This window comes from Oncorhynchus mykiss, chromosome 4 (genome assembly GCF_057628025.1).
Source record: "Oncorhynchus mykiss isolate SJ-2025 chromosome 4, ASM5762802v1, whole genome shotgun sequence".
Taxonomy (NCBI): domain Eukaryota; kingdom Metazoa; phylum Chordata; class Actinopteri; order Salmoniformes; family Salmonidae; genus Oncorhynchus; species Oncorhynchus mykiss.
In genome coordinates, this window is record NC_143025.1 from 16649814 (window position 1) to 16674460 (window position 24647).

Here is a 24647-nt window from a genome sequence, read left to right on the forward strand (position 1 = left end):
AGTCCTATATCGACATCACCTGAAAGGCGGCTCAGCAAGGAAGAAGCCACTGCTCCAAAACCTCCATAAAAAAGCCAGGCTACGGTTTGCAACTGCACATGGGGACAAAGATCATACTTTTTGGAGAAATGTCCTCTGGTCTGATGAAACAAAAATAGAACTGTTTGGCCATAATGACCATCATTATGTTTGGAGGAAAAGGGAGAGGCTTGCAAGCCGAAGAACACCATCCCACCCATGAATCACAGGGGTGGCAGCTGTGGGGGTGCTTTGCTGCAGGAGGGACTGGTGCACTTCACAAAATAGATGGCATCATGAGGAGGCAATATGATGTGGATATATTGAAACAACATCTCAAGACATCAGTCAGGAAGTTAAAACTTGGTTGCAAATGGGTCTTCCAAATGGACAATGACCCCAAGCATACTTCCAAAGTTGTGGCAAAATGGCTTAAGGACAACAAAGTCAAGGTATTGGAGTGGCCATCACAAAGCCCTGACCTCAATCCTATAGAACATTTGTGGGCAGAACTGGAAAAGCGTGTGTGAGCAAGGAGGCCTACAAACCTGACTCAGTTACACCAGGTCTGTCAGAAGGAATGGGCCAAAATTCACCCAACTGATTGTGGGAAGCTTCTGGAAGGCTACCCAAAACGTATGACCCAAGTTAAACCATTTAAAGGCAATGCTACCAAATGCTAATTGAGTGTATCTAAACTTCTGCCCCACTGGGAATGTGATGAAAGAAATAAAAGCTGAAATAAATAATTCTCTCTACTATTAATCTGACATTTCACATTCTTAAAACAATGTGGTGATCCTAACTGACCTAAAACAGGGAATTTTTACTCTGATTAAATGTCAGGAATTGTGAAAAACTGAGTTTAAATATATTTGGCTAAGGTATATGTAAACTTCTGACTTCAACTGCATGTACAAAGAAATGTAAATTGAAAAAAGGTAAAAATAAACAAAGTGCAGCTAGTTTGCAGTCTTTCCAGTTTAAGTTTGAAGTGATTGTGTTGGCTGTGTTGTTGGCTAGCTCCTCTGAACAACTGTATCCTGACGAGTGAGCACATTTTCTATGTCAGGCGAAATCGCGCCTCATTAGCTCATTGTTATGGATGTATCCAAATAAAATGTCACTACAAAACAGCTTAAACAAACGCAAATGCAGCTACTATTGTTATTCTGGCTGCACTGTTTGGCGTGACTGGAAGTTAGCCGTAGTTGGCTAGCTACGGTAGCAAGCAAGGGATAAGAACGTTGGCAGCCAATATGGCAATGGAACATTTAGAACGAACTACTCGGTCATGTCCATAGATACAGAACAAAAAGACAATGACTGGGTCGCGTCTCTGGCAACCGAAAATTAAATCAAATAAATGGCTAAAATACATTAGAATAGAATACAGTATATACATATGAGATCAGTAACGCAGTTTGTAAACATTATTAAAGTGACTAGTGGCCAGTGATTCCATGTCTATGTATATAGGAAAGCAGCCTCTAAGGTGCAGGGTTGAGTAACCAGGTGGTGCCCGGCTAGTGATGGCTATTCAACAGTCTGATGGCCTTAAGAGAAAAGCAGTTTTTCAGTCTCTCGGTCCCAGCTTTGATGCACCTGTACTGACCTCGTCTTCTGGATGATAGCTCGGATGGTTGATGTCCTTGATGATCTTTTTGGACTTCCTGTGACATCGGGTGCTGTAGGTGTCCTGAAGGGCAGGTAGTGTGCCCCCGGTGATGCGTTGGGCAAACAGCACCACCCTCTGGAGAACCCTGTGGTTTCGGGCGGTGCAGTTGCTGTACCAGGCGGTGATACAGCCAAACAGGATGCTCTCAATTGTGCATTTGTAAAAGTTTCTGAGGGTCCTAGGGGCCAAGACAAATTCCTTCAACCTCCTGAGGTTGAAGAGGTGCTGTTGCGCCTTCTTCATCACACTGTCTGTGTGGGTGGACCATTTCAGTTTGTCTGTGATGTGTACGCCGAGGAACTTGAAGCTTTCCCCCTTCTCCACTGTGGTCCCGATAATGTGGATAGGGGCGTGCTCCCTCTGCTGTTTTCTGAAGTCCATGATCAGCTCCTTCATGTTGTTGATGTTGAGGGAGAGGTTATTTTCCTGGCACCACTCTGCCAGGGCCCTCACCTCCTCCCTGTAGTCTGTCTTGTCATTGTTGGTAATCAGTGTCATTTGCAAACTTGATGATTGAGTTGGAGGCGTGCATGGCCACACAGTCATGGGGGAACAGGGAGTACAGGAGGGGGCTGAGTACGAACCTCTGTGTTGAGGATAAGTGAAGTGGAGGTGTTGTTTCCAACCTTCACCACCTGGGGGTGGCCCATCAGGAACTCCAGGACCCAGTTGCACAGGGTGGGGTTCAAACCCAGGGCCCCAAGCTTAATGATGAGCTTGGATGGTACTATGGTGTTGAAGGCTGAGCTATAGTCAATGAACAGCATTCTGATGTAGGTATTACTCTTGTCCAGATGGGAAAGGGAAGGGAGGAGCAAAATGGAGCAGTGATCTGATTTGCCGAAGGTAGGCATCTCGAAAAGGCGAGTAGCAGTGGTCTAGTGTTTTTCCTAAGCGAGTACTACAGCCAATGTGTTGATAGAACTTCCATAGCGTTTTCTTAAAATGTTCTTGGTTAAAATCCCAGCTACAATAAATGCGGCCTCAAGATATGTGGCTTCCAGTTTCCATAAAGTCCAGTGTAGTTCCTTGAGGGCTGTTGTGGTATCGGCTTGAGTGGGAATATACAGTTTCTGTATGTTATCACACCATGAGTAGTTAACCATGAAACATACACCCCCGCCTTTCTTCTTCCCAGAAAGTTCTTTACTCCTGTCTGCATGGACGGGAACAGTATATCCCGAGAGACATGATTCCCTGAAACAGAGTATGTTACAGTCCCTTATGTCTCTCTGGAAGGAGATCCTTGCCCTGATCTCGTCGACTTAATGTCCAGAGACTGAACATTAGCGAGTAATACACTCGGAAACGGTGGATTGTGTGCCCTCCTCCTGAGTCGAACTAGAAGTCCACTCCGAATACCTATTTTCTTCCGGCCACGTCTTGGCCACGTCAGCCTCTGGGATAAGTTCAATTGCCCTGGGGGACACAAGTAAAGGATCCAATTCAGGAAAGTCGTATTCCTGGCCGTAATGCTGGTGAGTTACCACCGCTCTGATATCCAAAAGTTATTTCCGGCTGTATGTAATATATATATTTTTCAAACGTTCTGGGCTAATAATGTAAGAAATAACACACTAAAAAAACTAAATACAGCAAAGTTGCTTAGGAGCTAGAAGCAGAGCTGCCACTGTTTGCAGGCGTGCCAATATATCTTGCAAACACCGGCTTCTCTGGCATTATCCATTGAGTATCCACTCAGAGTTCAGTAGTCTAGTCCAGTTACTAGTTACTAGAGTTAATGATAGTCTAGTCCAGTTGTTAGAATTGATTCAGTCCAAGCAGCTAAGAGCATGGTTTGATCTTCTCCAGGTTTCCCAATGAGCTCATGGTATCACAGTGTTGTAAACAGTGAGCAGAAACTGTGGACCAACTACACTGTATGGATAGACACTCAGTTTAGCTTTAGCATAGCCTTTAGCATAGCCTTTTAGCAATGTCTTGAGGGGAGAGTGAGCCCAAGGGGTAAGTTGAGCCACCCTTGTTTGTAGGAAGCCATTCAGTGCATTCATAAAGGATTCAGACCCATTTATTCAGGACATTTAGAGACATTTAGAGACTCCTCCATTGTCTTGGCTGTATGTTGACGGTCATTGTCCTGTTGGAAGGTGAACATTTGCCCCAGTCTGAGGTCCTGAGCGCTTTGAAGAAGATTTTCATCAAGAATCTCGAGTGACTAGTCTCCCAGTCCCTGCTGCTGAAAAACATACCCACAGCATGATGATGCTACCACCATGCTTCACCGTTGGGATGGTGCCAGGTTTCCTCCAGATGTGATGCTAGGCATTCAGGACAAATAGTTCAATCTTGGTTTCATCAGACCAGAGAATCTTGTTTCTCATGATCTGGGAGTCCTTTAGGTGCCTTTTGCAAGCAGGCTGTCATGTGTGTGGCTTCCGTCTGGCCACTCTACCATAAAGGCCTGATTGGTGGAGTGCTGCAGAGATGGTTGTCCTTCGGGAAGGTTCTCCCATCTCCACAGAGGAACTCTGGAGCTCTGTCAGAGTGACCATAGCGTTGTTGGTCACCTCCCTGACCAAGGCGCATCTCCTCCGATTGCTCAGTTTGGCGGGTGGCCAGCTCTAGGAATAGTCTTGGTGGTTCAAAACTTCTTCCATTTAAGAATAGTATAGTTGCCACAGTGTTCTTGGGAACCTTCAATGCTGCAGAAATGTTTTGGTATCCATCCCCAGATCTGTCTCAGAGCTCTAAGGAAGATTCCTTAGACCTCATGGCTTGGTTTTTGCTCTGGCATGCACTGTCAACTGTGGGACCTTATATAGACAGGTGTGTGCCTTTCCAAATCATGTCCAATCAATAGAATTTACCACAGGTGGACCTAATCAAGTTGTAGAAACATCTCAAGGATGGTCAATGGAAACATGGATGCACCTGAGCTCAATTTCGAGTCTCATAGCAAAGGGTCTGAATAATTATGTAAATAAGGTATTTCTGTTTTGAATATTTCATTCATTTGCAAAAAAAAATGACAAACTGCTTTGTCATTATTGGTTATTGTGTGTAGATTGATGAGGGACATTTTTTATTTAATTAATTTTAGAATAAGGCTGTAACAACATTTCGAAAAAGGGAAGGGGTCCAAATGCACTGTACACAAAATGAATCATGTGACCAAATATTTAGGAAGAGGTCATCATTTCATGGAGTCTGTGGAGGAAGAAACCACATTGAAAAGTTAGTTCCAAAAAACAGATTTTCGCCAAGTCAAATGAATTTATTGTGTTAGAGGTTTGATGATGTTTGTATCTAAACCAGTGGTTCCCAACCAGGGGTACTAGGACCCCTGGTGGTACTTGGCCTATCAGCTCGGGGTACTTGAGAAAACTCATGAGACCATAGACCTACTGGTAAAATGCACATGAAGGGTACTTCAGGGATACTCCGGGCAGAGCCAAATTCAGTTGTTGGTGATCTAAACCAAAGTAGATCATTTGAAGATTGTTCTATACATCAGTTGGGGTCTTTATAAGCTACCATATGAGGTCCTAAACCTAGCATGAAAGTGCATCCTTGTAGCTGTGTGAGCTAATATAGTCAAAAGGTTTGCCTTGGCGTAAGTTGAGCCAATGGCCATGGAGAAAAGTTTGCCAATGTTGGGACCAATGGCAAGTTAAGCAAATTAAAGTGTTTTCTTACCAGGCGTAATGCAAGGAATTATTGCAGGGATATCAGGTAACAACAGGGCCTGGCCTATGTTAAAAGTGTAATTAAAAAGTACAAAGTGTTTGTTTGTTACACCCCATTTGCCCACAGAACAGCCTCAATTCATCAGGGTATGGACTCTACAAGGTGTTGAAAGCGTTTCACAAGGATGCTGGCCCATGTTGACTTCGATGCTTCCCACAGTTGTGTAAAGTTGGCTGGTTGTCCGGGTGGTGGACCATTCTTGATACACACAGGAAACTGTTGAGCGTGAAAGACCCAGCAGTGTTGAAGTTCTCGACACACACACACACCGGTGTGCCTGGCACGTACTACCATACCCCGTTCAAAGCCACTTAAGTATTTTGTCTTGAACTTTCATCTTCTGAATGGCACATACACAATCCATGTCTCAATTCTCTCAAGGCTTAAAAATCCTTCTTTAACCTGTCTCCTCCCCTTCATCTACACTGATTGAAGTGGATTTAACAAGTTAAGGGATCATAGCTTTGTCATGGAAATCTTTTGTACACTCAGTGTATATAGATATCTCTTTTATAAAAAACATACTATATTTCCCTTGACGGAGTGATGCTGAATGTAAAAAAAATTCTCAATTTACCCAAACACTTTTTTTTTTTTTTTACAATTTACACTGTCAAAAAAAAAGAAGAAAAAAAGCTAACTTAATCAACGGTTTAATCGGCATTATTCTGTGAGTTGAGTGGACTTCAAATGGGCAAGAATTGGAGCTAAGGTTTGTTCACTCAACTGTATATTGGTTCAGCAATATTCCCAAATGTTGAGCAAACACAATCCCATTGCAGCTGGTTGCCTTACAATTATATGTTGAATATTTGTTCATTCTATTTACAGTGTAGTGCCTTCTGCATACAGTATGCACAGATTGAACACATTTTCTGTTTTTGATCAAGCGGCTCCACCTTCCACCCAGTTGCCACCATCAACAATGCTATTTTGGCATGCATTGCCAGTCAAATGTTGGGAGCGTATCATATTGTGAGTTGAGTAAACTGTGTGTAGCATGTAGTTTATCGTTTGCGCAGCATTAACGTATCAGAGCTCTGGGTTTGATATACAGGAGCAGGTGCTGGATTGGCGTCTGTGGGAACTTTCACCACTGCATCTATGGTAGTGTAGCCTACTTCCAAAACAGCCCCACCAAAACAGTGACCCAGAGACAGTTGTTTAGCAGCCTTACAATCTAAAAACAAACGTGTTCTTTTTTAACCCGTTGCAAAGTAGAGTTAGATAACTGTTGAGTTTATTTAAGTAAACACAGTCCTTGTGTATTTCCTGTTGGAAACATGTTGAGTTGGTGTCTTTGCAGTGCTTGTTGAGGAAGCACATGCAGCAGTGCTTTTGTAAGACATGGCTCCGTGTCTAAGGGTACACACGTGATTACTGTATATTAGATTTGCCTGTTGTTTGTTTTGCTACAGCGTAGGACATCTAGACCTGTTTGCCCTGTCCCTAAACATATTTCAGTAGAAACAAGTTAACCTCGCCAGATTCATAATGGAATAAAATACATTTTAGGTTTTGAGACGGGGGAGTTCTTAACTTACTCTAGGGTCAAGGACAGGGATCAGATTATGTCACAATAAGGATTTAAACTTCCTGAAATAACATATTTCCTCTCCTCACTTTAGTAGTAGTAATATTGCAAATACCTACCTTTTCCACAGGGTCTTTTTTATGTATGTTACCTTTATTTAACTAGGCAAGTCAGTTAAGAACAAATTCTTATTTTCAATGATGGCCTAGGAACAGTGGGTTAACTGCCTGTTCAGGGGCAGAACGACAGATTTGTACCTTGTCAGTTCGGGGGTTTGAACTTGCAACCTTCCGGTTACTAGTCCAACAGTAACCTTTCTAGGGGCAACGTTGCTACATAATGGGCATTCATTACACATGACTACAGACTATGGCCAAGATTCAAACCGGAGCGTGGAAGATCCGTGCTTTAGCTCAATCAAAATGTATGTCTCCTCACCACCCTGTCTCCCTTCATGCCCCTGCAGCCATTTGTCATCCACGACATGGATACCCTCCAGCTGGCAGAGCAGACCCTCGTTGCCAAGATGGTGGGCACGGCTGGGGGCCATCTGCTGGAGAAGGAGGCTGAGGTCCGCATCTTCCACTGCTGCCAGTGCACCTCTGTGGAGACGGTCACAGAGCTGACTGAGTTCGCCAAGTCTGTCCCCGGCTTCTCCAGCCTGGACCTGAACGACCAGGTGACTCTGCTGAAGTATGGAGTGTACGAGGCGCTGTTCGCCCTGCTGGCCTCATGTATGAACAAGGACGGCCTCCTGGTGGCCTACGGATCGGGATTCATCACCAGGGAGTTTCTCAAGAGTCTGAGGAGGCCCTTCAGCGACATGATGGAACCCAAGTTCCAGTTCGCCATGAAGTTCAACGGGCTGGAGCTGGATGACAGTGACCTGGCCCTGTTTGTGGCCGCCATCATCTGCTGTGGAGGTAAGAGAGAGAGAGAGGTAGAGGCTGGGATCCGGGGTTAATGACCACTAATTGGTACACTAATTGGTAGTTGCCACTAATTGGTAGTTAATTACTAGTGTTATTACTTATCTTCTTGATGGATTTGCTCTTCAGCTCTATGCCAATCATAATGTCTCTTCTTGGATTGGCATAATCCACCTTCTTTCTCTAATTTTGCTGTCCTCTTTCCTCTCCCTCAGACCGTCCCGGCCTGGTGAACGTTGGCCACATTGAGCGCATGCAGGAGAACATTGTTCAGGTGCTGCGGCTCCACCTGCTGGCCAACCACCCAGACGACACCTTCCTCTTCCCCAAGCTGCTGCAGAAACTGTCCGACCTCCGGCAGCTGGTCACCGAGCACGCTCAGTTGGTCCAGGAGATCAAGAAAACAGAGGACATGTCACTCCACCCCTTGCTGCAGGAGATCTACAGAGACATGTACTGAGACACTGAGCCCAGAGAGGAGGGTGGGGGCTGGGTCACACACCCTCCTCACCCTCCATCTTGGGGACATGTACTGAGTCTAGAAAGGAGGTTGCCCTCCATTTTGGGGACACATGCGTGAACAGTCTCTCTGAATAGTCCCACCATGAAAGGATTGGACCACTGGACCCCCAGATGCAGGGTTGCTCATCTTTCAGACAGGACCGGTCAGGACAATAGGACTATATTCTGGGCACCTGTAGTGGGGTCCACTACTCCCACAGGGACCTATAGGGTCATATTACCTGTGTGGATGGGCAATGTGAAGCTGAACTGAGTGTCCTGTTCCGGTGTTTGTCCTAACTAGAGAACATGTATTGGGCTGGGTTTAGACACCTTTGGCCAACGTCAGAAATAAGTACACGGATCAAATAATCAATTGCTTGTTTAGATAACAGTGGCTGTGTTTAGACAGGCAGCCCAATTCTGATATTTTTTTCACTAATTGGTCTTTTGACCAATCAGATCAGCTCTGAAAAAGATCTGATATGAAAAGATCTGATGTGACTGGTCAAAAGACCAATTAGTGGGAAAAAGATCAGAATTGGGCTGCCTGTCTAAATGCAGCACATGATTAAGTCAGACTATTGCCACAAGAGTCCCTGCTAGAGGGCATCTCTTTCCTATACGGTACACACATCTCTGACCTAATCAGGCCCTTGAGTGTTGAACAGCAGGACGTATCGACAGAATCACCACTCCAGCAGTATCTTTATAACTATGTCATTTTGTAACTAACTTCAGAGTGAGAGAAAAGAATGATAATGTTGCACACCTATTTTGCAGTAAAGACACCCAAGCGACTTCAATGCCGAATACAGACTTCAGATGTGAGTGACTGTGTCTCCCTGTAAGGCAGCTTTTTAGCGATTGGATGTTCTCCCCCAGTGAGGTTATGGGATTGCATGGTCAATAAGGTCCTCATGAGGTTCTGTCTCTCTCACTGCCGGTGTGTGTGTCTCTCCTATATTCAGTTTCCTAACACTGTACCAGGTTACTGTCCCTCAGATGTGGCTGCAGAGGCTCAAAATCCAACTCACAGTACAAGTAAATATAACATATTGCTTAATTCATTTGGGGAAACCTCTCCTGTCTGTTTCTAAGCTCTTGCTCCTGCTTAGGCTATAACTTATCATATCTAAGAAATTTGGATTCCTCTGGGGGAAAAAATTATTTTAGCTATAATTGTTAATTTGCTAATGTTATCATGAATGAGGCTACAGAGTTTCAGAAAGTTCTCCCCATATATCCCACTGAGTTTTTAGTCCTTTGCTCTTTTGGGCAAAGACCCACAGCCTCAGTTGGAGGGACACATTATTGGCTGCCACAGGTCTCCGTTGTTCAAACGTCAGTTACTCATCAGTCATACTTCGACCGAGAATTCACTATGTGCTTTTTAGTGATGGTTTTCACATACCTTGCCCGTCATCTCATTTTCCTCTCCTATCTAGACCAAACTCTAACATGGAGGCTTTGGTGTGCATTATATTCATTTTATAAAACCATGGTGAAGCTCAATGATTTCAAAGATGTTTCATTTTCAATACTTTCACAAACAAAAGTAAACAAACTACCATGTCAATAGTGTTCCCCCCACCGTTCAGAACATGGCTGGTGGTTTGATTTCATTCAAAACAGACTGATTTGGAAATGACCAATCAGAGATTCACTGTGTAAATGCACCCACAACGCAACACTAAAGCACAGTGTGCTTACGAGATATGATATGAGACTCTTTCATACACTGTTATATTCGGCACTCCATCTTGTTTTGTATACTGGTATTAAAGGGCTAATATGACTTCAAACTATATTAAAACCTTAACAAAGGCAGATTGAGAGCAGATTTACAGCATTTTAAGCCATTAACTGGACAGCCTTTCTCTCTCTCTCTCTCTCTCTCTCTCTCTCTCTCTCTCTCTCTCTCTCTCTCTCTCTCTCTCTCTCTCTCTCTCTCTCTCTCTCTCTCTCTCTCTCTCTCTCTCTCTCTCTCTCTCTCTCTCTCTCTCTCTCTCTCTCTCTCTCTCTCTCTCTCTCTCTCTCTCTCTCTCTCTCTCTCTCTCTCTCTCTCTCTCTCTCTCTCTCTCTCTCTCGTTCTGTAATTACTCCATAGACTAGGGTTCAGTGGGTATTTTGCTACTATTTACACTGTTTGTTTTATAGATGAAATACTAAAGCTGCCTCATCAAACCAGCCATCAATCCTTCCCAGAACTGTTGAGAATGTTTCAAAGACAGAATGAAATGATCTTTCCTGTGTGCAGGAATGCTTTTCTGATGGAAAGGATATACAGTACGTGTGTGTATTTTCCGTGAGGGAATGTTTTTTGTTCTTTGCTTACCGTAGCAAATTCTCATGAATCCACAAATGAATGTTTTTTTATTGGTGTAATGGACCTAGCTTCACTCTCTCTCTACACCACGTTCTATTAATGCTTTGTACATAGATTCAGTGATTATGTGATTGCTTGCCCCAACTATAACCAGAGGTTTGCAAGATACTAACTATTATTGGGTATGTTTTGTATTCCTTTTTGTCAGGTAAATACATTTCAATGTTTTAAATGGTACAGAAATGTAGGTATGTTTTTGATTAAGCGCTACCTAATTTGACAATGTTATAGTTGAGTTGGATCATATTTTTATATGAGTATATCAGAAATTGTTTCGTTGAATAACTAGGCTGAAAAATGCAATGTAAATAGAATAGCTAAGTATCTGGTGATACAACCATAGATGTGATTCCCACTGGGGACATTCCTTTGGTTAATTCCCACACTAGAGAGAGAGAGAGAGAGAGACAGAGAGAGACAGAGAGAAAGAGGGAGAGTTAACATGTTCTCTATGTGCTGTGCTTCGGTGTAGGGATACTAAAAGCACTCATAGCAAATATCAACACTTGAACACAAAACCTTTCATGGGTTATTGACACTATTTTCACTCAACAACATGATCTGGATATATTATTCGTCTTGAACATGCATAAGTAAATCATCAGCGTTAAGACTGGTAATAAGCTATCGTGTCACAGATTCCACATCAATACTGCAGGTTTCCTTCTATGCTATGGTCTCAGGTGGAAGATTAGGTAATAAAGGGGATGATTAGGGCGTAATTTCACTATTCAGAACATAAATGCTCCATAACTGCCTCATTATGTTCTTCAAGCCAAACGGTTTGTTGTTTTTGTGGCCCTACTATATCCCTTCTCTGTTCTGATACATGTACAGTATATAGAACATTACACACTCATAACTTGTCCACAATGAACAGTGATTTCATCACAACTAAATGCAGTAAAGATGCAGTATATTGTTTATTAGAAACTGAGTGTTTCGAGCCCTGAATGCTGATTGGCTGATATTTCAGACCATATACCACGGGTATGATGACAAAACATGTATTTTTACTGCCCTAATTACGTTGGTAACCAGTTTATAATAGCAATAAGGCACTTCGGGGGTTTGTGGTATATGGCCAATACACCACAGCTAAGGGCTGTATCCAGGCACTCCGCGTTGCGCATAAGAACATCCCTTAGCCGTGGTATATTGGCCATATACCACACCCCCTCTGGCCTTATTGCTTAATTAACATGCTTCTGCTGTATCAAGCGTTTTACTGGCTGCCCTCCTCACTCGCTGCTGTGTTCTAACTTACTTAATTATAATCATTATAATCATGCCATATGTTAGATGACTGAATTTCAAGCTGCCTGTAATGGCAGTTCTACAATATCTATTGGTCTGGATTGTCAGACCTCTGCGAAATGCAACGCTGCTTTAATCCACTAGATTCTAGAATCGCAAGGTGAACAGAACACATTAGGGATTAAACTCAACCCGTGCCTTAACCTATGACATACAACACTAGACACAATGGAGTAAAGTAAAGCTGCACACAGTTCTGTACAGTTATGTGTTCTCCTGCCAGAAGCTGCTGGTATGGATATGATACTACACAGTACAGAGATACACAAAGAGAGGATATGGCGTCATGACAGAATTACGGAAGGTTTCAAAATTGTGATAGGCAGACAGACCATTGTTGAATCTGTGGTACATAACGACTGTTTGGAAGTACATTCCTCCACATTAGAGAGGTTGCTCTCTTGCAATAGTGTAAATACAAACAAGATTATATAATGGTTCAAACACTAGAGGAAAAACTCAGAGGAGAAGTTATGTGATTGGTAAATTGAAGATGTCTGCTACCCTTAAGGATCTATATTGTTTTGTGTTGAATTGACAAGGGACTATTGACAAGTATCAGGGAAAATATTGTGTCCCTTAGTTTATACTAGCTCAGGACATAGCGAGGTACTGTTCTTCTTTTATTTTTCAAGTGAGTTTATAGTGCCCTGCCATACAGCACACATATAATAATAATAATAATAATAAATACAACTCTGCAGAGATGATGAGTGCAGAAGATATAGGAAAAGGTTTGTATTTTGTAGTAAAGAGTTGATGCAGTGTTTTTATGGCTAGTGTCATGCAAAGAGACTGGAGACAGTCTTTGGATGCTTTGTTTATGTATACTGTGGCTTGGTAACAATAAAGTACATTTTTGATGAATGTTTATCTAGTAATTTAAACAACAAACAAGTTGACTTGATTGACAAATAAAAACATTTTAAAAAATTCAATGTTATTGTCCATCTATTTCAAGTCAATAATAACATGTGATTGACAGTGAGAGCTGAATAAATTAAAGGTATTGTAACTGACAAAATACAGGAAACAGAAACGCCAACATAAAGCTTTTTAATAGGGCGTTGGGCCACCACGAGCCACCAGAACAGCTTCAATGCACCTTGGCATAGATTCTACAAGTGTCTTGAACTCTATTGGAGGGATGCAACACCATTCTTCCACAAGGAATAGTTTTTTTGATGGTGGTGTAAAACTAGGTTGAGATCTGGTGACTGAGACGGCTATGACATATGGTTGACATCGTTTTCATGCTCATCAAACCATTTAGTGACCACTCGTGCCCTGTGGATTGGGGCATTGTCATCCTGGAAGAGACCACTCCCATCAGGATAGAAATGTTTCACCTTAGGTTGAAAGCAATCACTCAGAATGGCTGTGTATTTATTGCCGTTTTCCTTGCCCTCTAAGAGGTTGAGTGGAACTAAACCATGCCAGGACAATACACCCCACACCATAAAAGCTCAAACAACTCAAGTGTTTTCTTTATTTTGGCAGTTACCTGTAAATGTATGAGGCCATGGGATGTTGAGATTGAGGACTCCATCTGCTGGTCTTCAGAAACAACTGCAAATGATGTCTTAAAATTGTGCAATCTCTCAGATGCACGTAACATAAATGGTATCATAGCGTCTCTCAACAGACTGTGGGATCAGGATGAAGTTTGTTACGGTACTCAGATCTTTCTTCACTGATCATTTTTCACAAATCACGATATTGCAGATGCTCGCATCTTTTACATTTCAGAAGGGAAGGTTGACATGTGGCCCATAGACCTTCCTGAAACTTGCACAGAGAGGGGGTGGGGCTACGGCCCTCGTTCTAGTATATTTTCTAACATACCTACCCCCAGAACTAAATTGAGCAACTGACGCAATTAAACACGATTTCTGTTCTGGGTTTCGAAGTGTGTACACTACACAACCAAAAGTATGTGGACACCTGCTCGTCGAACATCACATTCCAAAATCATGGGCGTTAATATAGACTTGGTCCCCTCTTTGCAGCTATAACAGCCTCCACTCTTCAGGAAAGACTTTCCACTAGATGTTGGAACATTGCTGCAGGCACTTTCTTCCATTCAGCCACAAGAGCATTAGTGAGGTATGGCACTGATGTTGGCCGATTATCCCTGTCTCACTGTCGGCGTTCCAATTAATCCCAAAGGTGTTCGATTTCGTTAAGGTCAGGGCTCTGTGCAGGCCAGTCAAGTTCTTACACACCGATCTTGACAAACCATTTCTGTTTGGACCTCGCTTTGTGCACAGGGGCATTGTCATGCTGAAACAGGAAAGGACCTTCCTCAAACTTTTGCAACAAAGTTGGAAGCACAGAATCATCTAGAATGTCATTGTATGCTGTAGCGTTACTATTTCCCTTCACTGTGTCATGAAGTTGGCCTGGGGTTAGGTTTATGACAGCTTTAACTTCCTAACTGATATCTTGAGATGTTGCTTCAATATATCCACAGAATTTTCCTTTCTCATGAAGGAAGTGCACCAGTCCCTCCTGCAAAGCACCCCCACAACATGATGCTGCCACCCCCGTGCTTCACGGTTGGGATGGTATTCTTCTGCTTGCAAGAACCCCCCATTACCTCCAAACATAACGATGGTCATTATGGCCAAACAGTTCTATTTTTGTTCCATCAGACCAGAGGACATTCCTCCAAAACTGGCTTTTTATGCCGGTTTTGGAGCAGTGGCTTCTTCCTTGCTGAGCGGCTTTTCAGGTTATGTCAATATAGGACTCGTTTTACTGTGGACATCGAAGCTTTTGTACCTGTTTCCTCCAGCATCTTCACAAGGTCTTTTGCTGTTGTTCTGGGATGGATTTGCACTTTTCGCACCAAAGTACATTCATCTCTAGGAGACAGAACGTGTCTCATTCCTGGGCGGTATGACGGCTGCGTGGTCCCATGGTGTTTATACTTGCATACTATTGTTTGTACAGATGAATGCGGTACCTTTGTGCATTTGGAAATTGCTCCCAAGGATGAACCAGACTTGTGGATGTCTACAATTTATTTCTGAGGTCTTGGCTGATTTCTTTTGATTTTCCCATGATGTCAAGCAAAGAGGCACTGAGTTTGAAGGTAGGCCTTGAAATACATAGTTGAAATACATCCACAGGTACACCTGCAATTCTGCTACTCTCTGTTTATCATATATGCATAGTCACTTTAACTATACATTCATGTACATACTACCTCAATTGGGCCAAACAAACAGTGCTCCCGCACATTGGCTAACCAGGCTATCTGCATTGTGTCCCTCCACCCACCACCCACCACCCGCCAACCCCTCTTTTACGCTACTGCTACTCTCTGTTAATCATATATGCATAGTCACTTGAACCATATCTACATGTACATACTACCTCAATCAGCCTGACTAACCGTTGTCTGTATGTAGCCTCGCTACATTTATAGCCTCGCTACTGTATATAGCCTGTATTTTTACTGATACGGTGAATTATAAGTTAAATAATCTGTTTGTAAACAATTGTTGGACAAATCACTTGTGTCATGCACAAAGTAGATGTCCTAACCAACTTGAAAAAACTATAGTTTGCCAAATTATCCGCCGCAATTGTTGCAACCCCTATTACTATCCTGTTCAACCTCTCTTTCGTATCGTCTGAGATCCCCAAAGATTGGAAAGCTGCTGCGGTCATCCCCCTCTTCAAAGTGGGAGACACTCAAGACCCAAACTGTTACAGACCGCAGCAGTTTTCCTACCCTGCCTTTCTAAGGTCTTCGAAAGCTAAGTTAACAAACAGATCACCGCCCATTTCGAATCACGCCGTACCTTCTCCGCTATGCTATCTGGTTTCCGAGCTTGTCATGGTTTGCACCTCAGCCACGGTCAAGGTCCTAAACAATATCACAACCACCATCGATAAAAGACAGTACTGTGCAGCACTATTCATTGACCTGGCCAAGGCTTTCGTCTCTGTCAATCACCACATTCTTATCGGCAGACTCAACAGTCTTTGTTTCTCAAATGACTGCCTCGCCTGGTTCACCAACTACTTCTCAGACAGAGTTCAGTGTGTCAAATTGGAGGGCCTGTTGTCCGGACCTATGGCAGTCTCTATGGGGGGCCACAGGGTTCAATTCTTGGGCCGACTCTTTTCTCTGTATGCATCAATGATGTCGCTCTTGCTGCTGGTGATTCTCTGATCCACCTCTACGCAGACGACACCATTCTGTATACTTCTGGCCCTTCTTTGGACACTGTGTACTACTACTCTGGACGGTTCTGACTTAGAATATATGGACAATTCAAATACCTATGTGTCTGGTTAGACTGTAAACTCTCCTTCCAGACTCACATCAAGCATCTCCAATCCAAAATTAAATCTAGAATTGGCTTCCTATTTCGCAACAAAGCATCCTTCACTCATGCTGCCAAACATACCCTCGTAAAACTGACTATCCTACCGATCCTTGACTTCGGCGATGTAATTTACAAAATAGCCTCCAACACTCTGCTCAGCAAATTGGATGCAGTCTATCACAGAGCCATCCATTTTTTCACCAAAGTGCCATATACTACCCACCACTGCGACCTGTATGCTCTCGTTGGCTGGCCCTCGCTTAATATTTGTCGCCAAACCCACTGGCTCCAGGTCATCTATAAGTCTTTGCTAGGTAAAGCCCCGCCTTATCTCAGCTCACTGGTCACCATAGCAGCACCCACCCATAGCACACGCTCCAGCAGGTATATTTCACTGGTCACCCCCAAAGCCAATTCCTCTTTTGGCCGCCTTTCCTTCCAGTTCTCTGCTGCCAATAACTGAAACGAATTTCAAAAATCACTCAAGCTGGAGACTCATTTCTCCCTCACTAATTGTAAGCATCAGCTGTCAGAGCAGCTTACAGATCATTGCACCTGTACATAGCCTATATGTAAATAGCCCACCCAACTACCTCATCCCCATATTGTTTTGTTTTTTTGCTCCTTTGCACCCCAGTATCTCTACTTGCACATTCATCGTCTGCACATCTATCACTCCAGTATTTAATTGATAAATTGTAGTTATTTAACCACATGGCCTATTTTTTGCCTTACATTGTCAGCATGCATTTTATATCGTTATAAACACCAAAAAGTGAATCCAGTACTAAGCAGGTAAGGGTATGACTTTACTTTCTTTGGATTTTATCATTATTCCCACTTTCCAAGTTACACCAGATGTAAATTCGGGAGATTCATCCTCACAATAGGTAACCAAAACCTTTTTTTTTAATCGTCAACCTAAAAGGATAATAAGAGGATGAGGTGACATTAAAATCCCAAATGATAAGAAAAAGGTCACAGGTCAGGAGGAACAGGCAAGGTATGGTAAATGTACACAATACACTAGATGGCGCTATATTCTTACCGTCATACATCAGTCCCGTATTTCATCTTCCTGTCCAGTGTGTCGCACAGTTTCCGTTATGGCGACGTCTATCAAGATATTTTGCTTGTACATCTCGGCATGATTATTGTATTATTTTTGATAAACACACTCCCATGTGTAACGTTAAGATACAGGTTTCATCGCTCTGCAACAGCCCAGAGTGGATTTATATTGTCTCTAAATAAACGGGGCATTTTTAAGGATGGTTTCCCTGAAAAATCAGCCCAAGATCAACTTCCTTAGCTACTGCAGTCTTGTTGCTAGACCGAGTACTGCGGATTCGACCCCACGGCAGACAGCCTTCATGTGGGCAATTTACTCGCCATCATCGGGCTACTGAATTTTCAAAGCGCAGGACACACTGGCGTCGCTCTAGTCGGTGGTGCAACAGCACTGGTAGGAAGGAGACCCAAGCGAGAGAGCGCGTGTAGCTAATCTTCACCAACCATGAACTGACTTTTCCACAACGACTCTAAGAAGTTTGGCACTGTAACCGTATTGAACAAGTTAACTTTGTACAAAGACTGGAATGGTTTCTTTTCTGGCAGAAGTTGGCAGACATTTCCGAATGGGGAATCTGCTCAGTTGGCATGCCGTGTCCAGTCCAGGTTGAAGAGTGCAGAAGGCATGAGCCTTACTGAGTTCTCCTACCACCTGAACCAGCTGTAAGATCCAGCTGGGAGGGACAGACCAGCTGGGCAACCAGATGTCTGGGCACAAGTTCATACAAAAGTAATGTTGCGTCATTCATTGGGGGGACACACATTTCCAAATATATTGACCAATTATCACATTGATTCCGGATATTGTAGCCAAGCATCTAAGGATGCATCAGACACTAAAGTGACGCATCATGCCCATTAATAACCTACAATAATAATAATAATAACACAAATGAATATAATAAACATGCACATACCTTGCCTCAACATTAACCAACCAGTGACTGGACAGGAGGTGTATGGGCTGACCCTCCCACTGGTGGCCAGCTCTGTGTTGAACAAACTGGGGGAGACGGCAGGCAGTGTGGCTGAACAGGGTCAAGACGTCTCCGTTTGTCCTTTGTCAGTTCTTCCTCAGGCAGCCTGTCAGCAGTGTAGAATGGTAGGTGGCTGGAGAGCAGGGTTGCCAGGCGGCCCATGACGAGCTAGAATGTCAGGACAATGACCACTCAAAACCCACATACAAGGCCTTAAAATTAGCCCCCTCAAAATGTTCATAGGAAGAGAGTAGTTGCCACATGAGGGAGAAGTATGTAGCTAGCTAGTGCTGTGAGTTGTTCTCACATCACTTGTCATTCATTACCTGTGTGCGTGCTGGTGCTGCTCTCCTCTCACTCACTCAGCTGCCTGTGGCCTGCAACACAAAAATCACACCCTTCCGGCCCTCCCCACCACTCACTCAGCTGCCTGTGGCCTGCAACACTAAACTCACATCCTTCCGGCCCTCCCCACCACTCACTCAGCTGCCTGTGGCCTGCAACACTAAACTCACATCCTTCCGGCCCTCCCCACCACTCACTCAGCTGCCTGTGGCCTGCAACACTAAACTCACATCCTTCCGGCCCTCCTCACCACTCACTCAGCTGCCTGTGGCCTGCAACACTAAACTCACATCCTTCCGGCCCTCCTCACCACTCACTCAGCTGCCTGTGGCCTGCAACACTAAACTCACATCCTTCCGGCCCTCCCCACCACTCACTCAGCTGCCTGTGGCCTGCAACACTAAACTCACATCCTTCCGGCCCTCCCCACCACTCACTCAGCTGCCTGTGGCCTGCAACACTAAACTCACATCCTTCCGGCCCTCCCCACCACTCACTCAGCTGCCTGTGGCCTGCAACACTCTCAACTCACATCTTTCCGGCCCTCCCCTCCACTCACTCAGCTGCCTGCCTCACTGCCTAATAGTCTGCAGCAGCAGGTCACAGTGAAATCAATCATGTTTTTTTAAGAGAAATGCCATGGCAGCTGCGGTGCAATTTCGAAGTAGCCCAAAAAAATGCAACTAATACATTTTGACCCCAAAATTTTTTTCATTAAAGTAGCCAAATTTAGCGGGAAACATACGGACATGGAAACCCTGCTGGAGAATCCAGTGGAACTGGTCCTGCTTATCAGAGCCTCTATTTAGAACTAAACAGAGGGGTGTCCTAGGTTTGAGGAGTTAGCGAGGTAACTTTGGTCAACTCTGAGTACAATTCGGGATATCCGGTCATAAGAAAGTGACTCACCTTTTAGCCAGCAAAATATCTATGGCAACAAATCCTTTAGAACTAACCTGCTCCGGGGCAGGCTAACTCCGCTTAACCTGAATGAAATTACTTTTCCGCGAGTTGAGGACCAATGAAATCAGATTCCCTGCAGGATTAGGTGCTTTGCTTAAGGACATAGCGTTAGATTTTTTTGGCTCCGGTATTCGAACCAGCAACCTTTCTGTTACTGGTCCAATGCTCTAACCTCGAGGATACCTGCCGCTGATCTAGGATCAGCTCTCCCCCTCTATGATTTAAAAGGCCAAATCGATCCGCACACCTCTTAGGCTGATAAATCAGACTGTGATATAATTTTCTGGTGTACAGCCTGAAACTAAGTTTCCTTAACAAGCCAGACTGTTCAATAGAATTACATTACAGTCTACCAGTTTGTCTGTGTTCTTCAGTGGGTCGAATTTGGTGACAAATTATCCACAAGAAAGTATTATTTACCTGACTTCAGAGCCCAGAAAGTATTATTTACCTGACTTTAGAGCCCAGAAAGTATTATTTACCTGACTTCAGAGCCCAGAAAGTATTATTTACCTGACTTTAGAGCCCAGAAGGTATTATTTACCTGACTTTAGAGCCCAGAAAGTATTATTTACCTGACTTTAGAGCCCAGAAAGTATTATTTACCTGACTTCAGAGCCCAGAACGTATTATTTACCTGACTTTAGAGCCCAGAAGGTATTATTTACCTGACTTTAGAGCCCAGAAAGTATTATTTACCTGACTTTAGAGCCCATAAGGTATTATTTACCTGACTTTAAGGCCAGAAAGTATTATTTACTTGACCTTAGAGCCCAGAAAGTATTATTTACCTGACTTTAGAGCCCAGAAAGTATTATTTACCTGACTTTAGAGCCCAGAAGGTATTATTTACCTGTCTTTAGAGCCCAGAAGGTATTATTTACCTGACTTTAGAGCCCAGAAAGTATTATTTACCTGACTTTAGAGCCCAGAAAGTATTATTTACCTGACTTTAGAGCCCAGAAAGTATTATTTACCTGACTTTAGAGCCCAGAAAGTATTATTTACCTGACTTTAGAGCCCAGAAAGTATTATTTACCTGACTTTAGAGCCCAGAAAGTATTATTTACCTGACTTCAGAGCCCAGAAAGTATTATTTACCTGACTTTAGAGCCCAGAAAGTATTATTTACCTGACTTTAGAGCCCAGAAGGTATTATTTACCTGACTTTAAGGCCAGAAAGTATTATTTACTTGACCTTAGAGCCCAGAAAGTATTATTTACCTGACTTTAGAGCCCAGAAAGTATTATTTACCTGACTTTAGAGCCCAGAAGGTATTATTTACCTGACTTTAGAGCCCAGAAAGTATTATTTACCTGACTTTAGAGCCCAGAAAGTATTATTTACCTGACTTTAGAGCCCAGAAGGTATTATTTACCTGACTTTAGAGCCCAGAAAGTATTATTTACCTGAGAGCCCAGCACTGCTGAATAAATTTATGTCACTTTCACGTCATTTAGCAGACGCTCTTATCCAGAGCCACTTACAATAGAGTGCGTGCATTTTCATACTCTTTAATACTGGTCCCACATGGGAACCCACAATCCTGGCGTTGCAAGCACTTCGGTCAGCATGCATGCACAGGCAAACACATTTTGCTTGCCACACACCGTCCTGTCATTGTTTATGACAGACAAGGGGAGCGTTGTAGGTTATTTTTCTTTGTAAATGTGCGCGGCAAACCTACTATGAGACACTTTGTGAACACGGGACCTGATATTAGTACCTGAGTTTAGCCTATCCATGGTGATGTTGGAGACTGAGTTGGGGTTGGTTGTGCTGCCTGCAGGTATCTGAAGCTGTTCACCTTCCTACCCCTGGCCGAGGTGGAGCGGGTGATGGAGCAGCAGAGACAGGAACCAGGCAAACGGGCCGCACACAAACCTCTCGCCGCCGAAGTCACCAAACTGTAACACGGCAATGAGGGCATAAGGTGCTCTGTGTCTGTGTGTGTGTGTGTGTGTGTGTGTACGTGCGTGCGCGCATGCTCACAAAAAGATAAGGCCTAAGTAACTTCAGACTAATGGATTGAATTGACCCTTTCACAAAGTCAAGATTATATATTGCCTTGGGATTGATCTGAAGAAATTTGGTAGTGAAAGTGTGCATCTTGACAAATGCGTGAAAAATGATGCAATAGATAATTAGTCAGAGAAAGAATGTGCATATGTCATTTGGGTGTCATTAATGAGGTGTCGCCTGGTACAATTAGTAATGTTGTGTGTGTGTGTATTTCTCTCCAGGTGCACCAATGCCCGGTACCACAGTAACCTTCAGGCCCTGGAGCTGATAAGTGATGCTGAGCTGCAGGAGCTCTTCAGAGATGCCCCATTCCATGAGTTGCTGCTGGAGCCAGGGCCCACAATACTGGATGCCTGCCGCAGGGCAGAGGACATCCCTCAGGGGCCCAAAGGGTAGGGCTGTCCCTTTATATTCCTCTGTTCCTTATCATCCCTGACATGACTACCTCACACGGAAGGTCACTCACTCTATTTCACCACTCCCACCCCATTGGCTTTTTCACACTTTCTCTATATTTCTCCTTTCCCCTAATTTCTCTCTTTATTGCTTTCCATGTTTGTTTCTTTCATTCCCTCTCTTCTCTCTCAAATCTGTCTTGACTTTAAAACATACAGTGCATTCGCAAAGTATTCAGACCCCTTCACTTTTACCACATGTTGTTACATTACAGACTTATTCTAAAATTGATTCAATTGTTTTTTCCCCCCCTCATCAATCTGAGGTTCTGAGAGCTCTGAAGCAGGATTTCATCAAGAATCTGTCTGTACTTTCCCCCGTTCATCGTTCCCTCGATCCTGACTAGTCTCCCAGTCCCTCCCGCTGAAAAACATCCCCACAGCATGATGCTGCCACCATGCTTCACCGTAGGGATGGTGCCAGGTTTCCTCCAGATGTGACACTTGGCATTCAGGCCAAAGAGTTCAATCTTTTTTCTCATGGTCTGAGAGTCCTTTAGGTGCCTTTTGGCAAACTCCAAGCGGGCAGTCATGTGCCTTTTACTGAGGAATGGCTTCTGTCTGGCCACTCAACCATAAATATCTGATTAGTGGAGTGCTGCAGATATGGTTGTCCTTCTGGAAGGTTCTCCCATCTCCACAGAGAAACTCTGGAGCTCTGTCAGTGACCATCGGGTTCTTGGTCACCTCCCTGACCAAGGCCTTTCTCCCCCAATTGCTCAGTTTGGCCAGGCAGCCAGCTCTAGGAAGAGTCTTGGTGGTTACAAACTTCTTCCATTTAAGAATGATGGAGGCACTGTGTTCTTGCTGCAGAATTGTTTTTGGTACCCTTCCCCAGATCTGTGCCTCGACACAATCCTGTCTAGGACCTCTTCGCACAATTCCGTCAACCTCATGGCTTGGTTTTTGAACTGTCAACTGTGGGACCTTTATATAGACAGTTGTGTGCCTTTCCAAATCATGTCCAATCAATTGAATTTATCACAGGTGGACTCCAATCAAGTTGTAGAAACATCTCAAGGATGATCAATGGAAACAGGATGCACCTGAGCTCAATTTCGAGTCTCATAGCGAAGGGTCTGAATACTTATGTCAGACTTTTATTATTATTATTTTGGGCGGCAGGCAGCCTAGTGGTCTGAGTGTTGGACTAGTAACCGAAAGGTTGCAAGATCTAATCCCTGAGCTGACAAGGTAAAACTCTGTCGTTCTGCCCCTGAACTAGGCAGTTAACCCACTGTTCCTAGGCCGTCATTGAAAATAATAATTTGATCTTAACTGACTTGCCTAGTTAAATAAAGGTTAAATAAATTATGTTTATTATTTTGAATAAATTAGTAACATTTTCTAAAAAACTGATTTCGCTTTGTCATTATGGGGTATTGTGTGTAGATTGAGGATTTTTTTTTATTTAATACATTTTTGATTAAGGCCGTAACGTATCAAAATGTGTTAACTGTTTTTCTGTGTTGTGCTGTCTCTGTGATGTTGTCTCTGTGATGTTGTCTCTGTGTTGTGTTGTCTCTGTGTTGTGCTGTCTCTGTGATGTTGTCTCTGTGATGTTGTCTCTGTGTTGTGTTGTCTCTGTGTTGTGCTGTCTCTGTGATGTTGTCTCTGTGTTGTGTTGTCTCTGTGTTGTGTTGTCTCTGTGATGTTGTCTCTGTGATGTTGTCTCTGTGATGTTGTCTCTGTGTTGTGTTGTCTCTGTGTTGTGCTGTCTCTGTGATGTTGTCTCTGTGATGTTGTCTCTGTGTTGTGTTGTCTCTGTGTTGTGCTGTCTCTGTGATGTTGTCTCTGTGATGTTGTCTCTGTGATGTTGTCTCTGTGTTGTGTTGTCTCTGTGTTGTGTTGTCTCTGTGTTGTGATGTTTTTATGTTGTCTCTGTGATGGGTTGTCTCTGTGTTGTGCTGCAGGTATCGCATGGTTTCAGAAGGAACTGTATGGATCAACCACAGTAAGACAGACAACGCAGAACAGGTACTCATCCCTGGCCAGCACATCCTGACCAATGTACTGTCTCTCCTCAGAGTGGGAAAAAATAACTTCCATGTCATCAGGTGGCTCAATCTGTGAGTGGAGCTCGGACCATATCACTTATATGCACTGTTTGTGTACTGGAGGTAGGACAGCAAGCTGGGAGACTTAGGTGAAGAGAGCTGGATATTGGAAATAGACCTGCATTGTTTCAATATATCCCTGCTGATATCTAGGAGAGGATTTAGTGCACTATATGTGTGTGGATTCAATGATGCTGTAATATATAACATATATTTGGTGAAAGGCTTTTGTCTTGTTAGTTGTATGTTACGTACTGTGTATGTAAACGGTTTTATTTTTGTGATCGTTAGATATTAGATAACCGATTTGCCTAATACCTAATTTCACAACAAGGGGTC

At 43.5% G+C, this 24647-nt stretch overlaps 1 protein-coding gene and 1 pseudogene across 3 annotated transcripts in view; both read left to right on the forward strand.

The window, feature by feature from the left end:
* LOC110521393 (peroxisome proliferator-activated receptor alpha) overlaps positions 1-12941 on the forward strand; it is a 62731-nt gene extending 49790 nt beyond the window's left edge. For both annotated transcript variants that reach the window (XM_021598925.3, XM_036968539.2), the window contains 2 exons: positions 7405-7861; positions 8083-12941. In XM_021598925.3, coding sequence (XP_021454600.1) covers positions 7405-7861; positions 8083-8327 — 702 coding nt within the window. In that variant the 3' untranslated portion in view covers positions 8328-12941. The remainder of the gene's footprint in view (positions 1-7404; positions 7862-8082) is intronic.
* Positions 12942-17501: 4560 nt separating this feature from the next.
* LOC110521396 (tyrosine--tRNA ligase, mitochondrial-like) lies at positions 17502-24324 on the forward strand (annotated as a pseudogene). The gene is made up of 4 exons (XR_016495140.1): positions 17502-18218; positions 21564-21707; positions 22018-22188; positions 24165-24324. The product of XR_016495140.1 is annotated as a tyrosine--tRNA ligase, mitochondrial-like (transcript).
* Positions 24325-24647: the final 323 nt, after the last annotated feature.